Here is a 7,500-nt window from a genome sequence, read left to right as displayed (position 1 = left end):
TCTCTCTCTCTCTCTCTCTCTCTCTCTCTCTCTCTCTCGGAATCAAACAGAAAAGAAGACAAGAAAAAGAGAAAGCACTAACTATAGTAGAAGAGAGTAGATGAGAGGAGGAGAAGAGAAGAGAACGGGAGAAGAAAGGAGAGGAGAGGAGAGGAGAGGAGAGGAGAGGAGAGGATTCTAGAGAAGATAGAGAAGAGGACAAAAAAGAGGAGAGAAGATGAAAGTAAAGGAGAGGAGAGGAGAGAAGAGAAGAGAAGAGAAGAGAAGAGAAGAGAAGAGAAGAGGAGAGGAGAGAAGAGAAGAGAAGAGAAGAGAAAAGGAGAAGAGGAGAGGAGAGGAGAGAAAAGGAGAGAAAAGAAGAGAGGAGATGAGAGATTCGATTAAAGGAGAGGAGAGGAGAGAAGAGAGGAGAAGAGAGAGGAGGAGGAGGAGAGAAAACAGTAGAAAAAAGTGGAGAGAGGAGAGGAAAGAGGAGAGAGGAGAGGAGAGGAGAGGAAAGGAGAGGAGAGGGTAGAGGAAAATGGAAAGTCGAAAAGAGGAGAGGGGAGAGGAAAGGAGAGAGGAAGAGAAAAGGAGAGGAGAGAGGAGAGGAGAGGAGAGGAGAGGAGAGGAGAGGAGAACAGAGGAGAAAGGAGAGGAGAGGGGAGGAGAGGACAGGGGAAGAGAGGAGATGAGAGAAGGGGAGAGAAGAGAAGAGAAGAGAGAGAAAATGTCATTTAATATGAAGGCAAGGAAGGGGAAGAGAAGATAAGAGGAGTGAAGAGGAGAAAAGTTAAGAGAGGTTATGAGGAGAGAAGAGAAGAGAAGAGGAAAGAAGAAAAGAGAAGAGGAGAGGAGAGGAGAGGAGAGAAGAAAAGAGAAGAGAAGAGAAGAGAAGAGAGAGAAAACAGGAGAGGAAAAAGGATATGAGAGGAGAGGAGAGGAGAGGAGAGGAGATAAGAGAAAAGAAAAGGGAGAAAAGAGGAGAGGATATAGGAGAGGAGAGAGAAGAGGAAAGGAGAGAGAAAAAGAGAGGGAGAAAAGATAAGAGAAGAAATGAGAGAAAAAAGAAGAGGAGAGAAAAGAGGAGAGGAAAGAAAAGAAGAGAGCAGAGGAAAAGAGAAAAAAAGAGAGAGGAGAGGAGAAAAGAGGAAAGAGGAGAGGAGAAAGGAGAGGAGAGAGGAGAGGAGAGAGAGAGGAAGGGAGAGAAGAAGGGAGAGGAGAGGAGAAGAGAGGAGAAAGGAGAGAGAGAGGAGAGAGGGAGAGGAGAGAAGAGAGGAGAGGAGAGGAAGAGAAAAGTGGAGAGGAGAGAAGAGGAGAGAGTAAAGGAGAGGAGAGGAGAGGAGAGGAGAAAGGAGAGGAGAGGAGAGGAGGGGAGGAGAGGAGAGGAGAGAGGAGAGAGGAGAGGACAGGGAGAGGAGAGAAGAGAGGAGAGGGAGAGGAGAGATGAGAGAGGAGAAAGGAATGGAAAGGAGAGAGGAGAAGAGAGAGCGACAGCCGGAGCCAGAGCGAGAGTGAGCGAGAGCTTTCTCCTGTCGTCATCATTCTACCCGGCAAGTGAAATTTTGGCGCGCTTTTTGAGTTCCTTGTGTTGCCCTAATATTTTCTGTACCACTTCCATGTGCTGTAGTATTTCACATCACAATCTCCTCATTCATTATTTACTTCTGCATTTAGATTTTCGCCGTGCATGATGTTTATTTTTTGTCCGCAGTTTAAGTGTTAATGGAGACTACTTTCTTAATCCATTATCGTTAATCCAGACTGTTTTTAATCCTCTTTCGTTAATCTCGAGTATTTTTAATCCTCTACTCTTAATCCAGAGTATTTTCTTAATGTACTATCTTTAATTTCGGCTATTTTCTTAATTCAGTATCCTTAATCAATACTATTTTCTTAGTCCACTAGCCTTTCTTCCGACTATTTTTCTAATCCAGTATCTTTAATTCAGAGTTTTGTTCTAATCCAATATCCTTAATTTTAACTATTTTCCTAATTCATTATCCTTAATCCAGACTTTTCCGTTAATGTACTATTATTATTGTGAATTTCTTCACAATAATAATAATAATAATAATAATATTTTCTTAATCCACTATCCTTAATCCAGACTATTTTCTTCATTTAACATCCTTAGTCCGGAACACTTTGTCTAATGTCCTTAATCCACATTATTTCTGTACCCAGGTCACTACTCCTATTTTCTTTTTGTGAGCTACATTGCAGGCTTTAAAAAAATTTTTTTTTTCCTTCTGCTGATTTCCATGATATATAAAAAAAAATGAAATAAAATAAGTAAAAAAAAAAAAAAAAGAGAGAGGAGAGGGGACGCGGGAGGGCGGCTCGCTCAGTGAGGGAAGATGTCGAGGCAGAATTGTTTTCTGTTGAGCTTCAACGTCATGGTCGAATCAACATAATCTATTGCTGCTCGTAATTTACAGAGCAGCGGTCGTCCAAACACAAAGTCGAAGTCGCTAACCCCCCTGGTTGGTGTTCATCTGCACTGTGAGTGTGCCGCTGCCAAACTGCAGAATGACTCGTGTCGGCAGCGCAGTCTCGCTTCCTGTCCTGCACCGCACGTTGTACCGGCCGATCTTGGTGATAGAGAATGGTATAGTAGAGCATGTGTCCAGCAGCACCATCAGCGGCTCCTCGACGCCTTGTGCTTGTGCGGCAAACGCGAACACTTTCCCTTCGCGCCCTGGCTGAGGTCTCCGCCGCAGACGTTCCGGGTGACGCAGGAACAGGGTGCTGCTACCGTCGTGATGGAAGTCCTGCCGCATCTCAGCCTCCTGCAGGCGGCTCATGGACAGCACTATCACGTCGTTGCGAGAGGTGATCTCCGCCTCCTTTGGAAACACCAACATGGGCGTATTGACCGCAAGGCCGTCCTTCAGCACCAACAGTACCTCGTCGAGCATGATCACGTCCAGCAACAGGATGCCATTCCAGGTAGAGAAGAGTATTTTTCCTGTCTTCTCGCGGCCCGTGAGGAGGCCCGCTCTCTTAGCCAGTGACAGGAACATGATGCTGGCTGAGGCGCCGGTGTCAAAAAAGACAAGACATGGATGGCCGCGCACGGTCGCATCCGTCATGTGTCCTTCCTCAAGATGAACACGGCAGTACTCGCTCACACTCCTCTTCTTTTTGACTCTTTCGGCCTCCACCTTCAGCTTCAGCACGTTGCTGCTGTCCCGCCCTCCCCTCTTCCTGAGGTGATCAAGGATACGCTTATAATTCTCCAGCGGCCTCCTCTTCTTTGGCTCTTTCTCTTCTCTCTTCCCCTTTTTCGCCTGGGTTTCATGTTCCTCCTTGTCCTGCCTCTTCCTTTTCTTGGCCTGTGTGTCATGTTTGTCCTTGTCCTGCCTCTTCACTTTCTTGGCCTGGGTGTCATCTTCCTCCTTGTCCTGCCTCTTTCTTTTCTTGGCCTGACTGTCATGTTCCTCCTTGTCGTGCAACTTCTTCGTGACCTGGGTGTCATGGTCCTCTTTGCCCTGCCCCTTTCTCTTCTTGGCCTGGCTATCATGGTCTTCAATACTCTTACCTTTCCTCTTCTTGGCCTGGCTCTCACGTTTCTCCGTGCTGCTCTTTTTGGCCTGTTCCTCGTAGTCTTCATTATCCTTCTTGTTCCATTTCTTGATGCAGTCCTTAATCCGTTTACAGCACTCCATATTCCACCCTTTCCTTCGGTTTTTCCTGCCTTCTCCCTTGGTGTTTTTGTGTTGGTTCTCGTGATGTTCCTTGTCCTTGCTTTTCTCTTCCTGCTTCTCGTGATTCTTCGTGTCCTTCTTCCTCTTCTTGTCTTGGTTCTTGTGGTCCTCCGTGCCCCTCTTCGTCTTCCTGTCCTGCTTCTCGTGGTCGTCTGTGTCCTTCTTCGTGTTCTTGTACTGCTTCTCGTGGTCCTCCGTGTCTTTCTTGGTCTTCTTGTTCTGGTTTTCATCGCCCTCCATGTCCTGCTTCTTCCTCTTCTTGTTGGGGTCTATAATCGGATACAAATATTCCATCCTCATCCGCGTCTTGGTTTTTAAGTTATTCCTCTGCTTTTTGGGTTCCATAACCCCTTCAGTGTTTGTTTTCTTATGACCGGTGCAGTCTTGGAGGTTTTCCAAGCTCCTCCTCTTGCTGTGGTGCTTGGTCTGTTTCATTTTCTCCGTGTTCTTCTCACCGAGGGTCTCGTGAGCGTCCATTGACTGTTGTTTCTTGTTCTTCTTGTTGAATCTTGTATTATTCAGCAATGCGCCAAAATCTTCTGTAGAAAATCCAGGCATTGGCCAGTCTTACTGAAAACCTGATCTGACTGTTAGTATACCTCAGCGGTCGCTTCTGCAGCCACTCAGCAGCTTGGAGCTAAAGCACTTTGGCATCCACCAGATGGGCCAATGAAAGACCTTGGTTCTAGAATGTGATAAGGAGTTTAGCCAATCAGAGACAAGAATGAAAAAAGGTAAAGAATTAAGATTATTTTTCATCGGCAACAGAGATGCACCCTTTCCATTAATGATACTGAATTTTTGCCAAACTAACACTGCAATCATGAACACTCACTTCAAAACAATAGATATAATACATTTATATGATTCAGTATATTTAATTGTCTAAATATTAATTTCCCTCAGTCAGTTATCTCTGATATCTCAGTCTCTATCGATACACGAGCACCTGTGCACTGATATCCCACTAACATTTTCACGCCACCACGGTCTGACAGCCATTTAGAGCCTTGGAAAACCTCGCCACAGTTAACAATTCACACAACGTAACTGACGTTTAGTTTTGGAGTCAGCCAAAATGACTTACACTGCGACATTCTCGTGTCACTGTGTACCTGGAGTAATGTTTGGTGCCTGCTACATACCCCCAAGTGACTCACTGTACTTCTCTCACGAGTCATTTGCAGCTATACACGAGAAGCTCATGGAAAACAACTGTGATAAGTGTTTAATATTAGGTGATGTAAATGCGAGGTTGGGCAAAGCTGTAAGAGATATTGCCAATAATACTGAATATGCATATCCACTCATACCAGATGATGTAAATACTCCCAATGATAACGCTTATGCCTTAGCATCAGTTTGTAAAGACAATAACTTCATTGTGATCAACAATCTGAAAACTCGTGAGAAGCACTTTGTAAGCAATCTGACATTTAAGAAAGATAGCACATGGATTTCCGAGTTGGATGTTTGTATAGCGTCAGAGAAGTTAGTCAGGAATATTGATTTGTTTCAGGTTCACCAGACAAAACACTTGCCATCAGATCACGCTCTGATAGCGGTCCAATTATGCTTGAATAAAGTCAATCTTGACCATGTGTTACGGCGTGCCTACCATTTAGGCGGTCATGCATCACTACTGGGGACTGCGGAGCGTGCTAAGATGACGAGTAAACCTATAAAATTCAATCAGATTAATCATGATATGTTCTCTAATTTAATTTCTAATGTGCATGTGGATGGTAATGATGTCACTGTAGATGAGTTTGCAGAAAAGGTGTCTGAAGTGTTGTACGAATGTTACAGTAGGAGCCGTGGCGAGACGGCGGCAGGTGAAGGTAACGATGTACATGACAGGACATACACTGACCGCTGGGACAGACTCCTACAGGACCGTGATGATTCTCGAGTATGGAGGGCGATAGATTGGAAGGGTAAATATCAGGGTGATTGTAAGGAAGATGGTCGTCCTTCTGATCAGGAATTTAAAGAATTTTATGAGGAAGTATTGAATCCTACTGTGACAGATAATTTAGATGACGGAAATCATTTACCAGTAAATATTCCAATTCTAGATGACCAGATAAGCCAAGAGGAAATTCAGAAGCAAATAGACAATATTAAGCCAGACAAGGCATGCGGTCCAGATGGAGTCTCTCCCGGTGTGTTAAAACTACTTACAGGGCAATGGTTGCTGATAATTACTACATTATTTAATACTATATTCGCGTCAGCTTCATATCCTAGTCTATGGTCTACGGCTAAACTGTTCATGTTATTTAAGAGAGGTAACAGACGGGAACCTCGTAATTACCGTGGTGTGACTATTATTAATTGTCTCGCTAAACTCTTTGATATGGTACTGTTTGCGCGACTGGAGAGATGGTTCAAACCATACAGGGAGCAGGCTGGAGCACAGAAAGGTCGTGGCTGCATTGAGCATATCGTAACATTAAGATTATTAACTGATATGGCTAAAAGGAAGAAAAGGAAACTTTTTGTAATGTTTGTGGACTTTACTCAGGCTTACGATCTGGTACCTAGAAGTATGTTATTTGCAGTTCTGAAACGGTTGGGTTGTGGTAGTGTTATGCTGGCGGCACTTGTTGCTATGTACGCGGTAACGAACAGTGTCATCGGTTCAGTGATAGTAGCAGCCACGGTCGGGGTGCGTCAGGGTAGCTCAACATCTTGTCTGCTCTTTGTCCTGTACGTTAATGACCTGATTAAGATTATCAAAGAAAATAGTAATCCTGATGGTTTCTTGTCTTGGCTACATATTTTAGTCCTAATGGATGATACGGTGCTCCTTGCAACAACCAAAGATAATTTAATCAATAAAGTAACATTGCTAAAACAGTACTGCGATAGCTATGGCATGAAGATCAATGCAACAAAAACAAAATTCTTTGTTATATGTGGTACAGAACACGACAGAGAGGCAGTAAGAGTAGATGACCTGGTGGTGGAGTCGTGCGCACAGTACACCTATCTTGGCTCACCATTTACAGCTGACGGTTCCGTGTCAGCGGCAGTCGCGGCTCACATGCAGGCAAAGATGGCACACTTTAACAAATTTGTTTTATTCTTAAAGAAGAATTGTGACTGGCCCTTTATCGTAAAGAAGAGAATATTTGATGCTGCTCTCATGTCAGCCGTGCTGTATGGGTGTGAGTCGTGGCTGAACGCTGACTTAAAACCAGCCACAAAAATCTACAACTGGGCATTAAAACAGCTACTTGGAGTTAGGAAGACCACCTGCAATGATATGTGTTACATTGAATCTGGATATCCACCTTTAAAAGATCTTGTACGAAGTAGACAAAGAAAGTTCTTCACTAAAGTGTGGCGAGAAAGATCTGTAATGAATGACGATCCCCTAATGTTGGTAATACATAAAATACTGGACACTAGATATACTACGAGAACATATGTACACGGATTGATTTTTAATAATTTAGATGATATCATATTAACAACAGAATCACTAAAGAACGATATTTTGAGAACCGAATCATCTAGGAGAATGACTTACCGAGAAATCAATCCGGGTTTATCTGTTCACGAGGTTTACCGTGTAAGGGATAGTATACCAGAAAGAGAGAGGATGTCATTTACACAGTTTAGGTTGTCAGCTCACTCTTTAGCGGTGGAGACTGGCAGATGGAATAGGAGGGGACGTGGTCGTCTACCTATAGAGGAGAGATTGTGTCCATGTGGCTGTATACAGACGGAAACACATGTGGTACAAGATTGTCCTAGTACACAACATGTGAGAGATAGTCATGATTTTGTAACTATTGAAGAT

General features: G+C 43.9%; 1 protein-coding gene across 1 annotated transcript in view; it reads left to right on the top strand.

Annotated features, from left to right (window-relative positions):
• The first annotated feature begins 4,767 nt into the window (after nucleotides 1-4,767).
• The window catches only part of LOC135092329 (uncharacterized), an 8,835-nt gene continuing 6,102 nt past the window's right edge, over nucleotides 4,768-7,500 (top strand). Inside the window, exon 1 of the mRNA XM_063990780.1 lies at nucleotides 4,768-7,076. Coding sequence (XP_063846850.1) covers nucleotides 4,768-7,076 — 2,309 coding nt within the window. The remainder of the gene's footprint in view (nucleotides 7,077-7,500) is intronic.

The sequence above is a fragment of the Scylla paramamosain genome, chromosome 39 (assembly GCF_035594125.1).
Source record: "Scylla paramamosain isolate STU-SP2022 chromosome 39, ASM3559412v1, whole genome shotgun sequence".
Lineage (NCBI taxonomy): Eukaryota > Metazoa > Arthropoda > Malacostraca > Decapoda > Portunidae > Scylla > Scylla paramamosain.
Note: the sequence above shows the minus strand (reverse complement) of the source record. Positions and strands in the feature narration are given on the sequence as shown.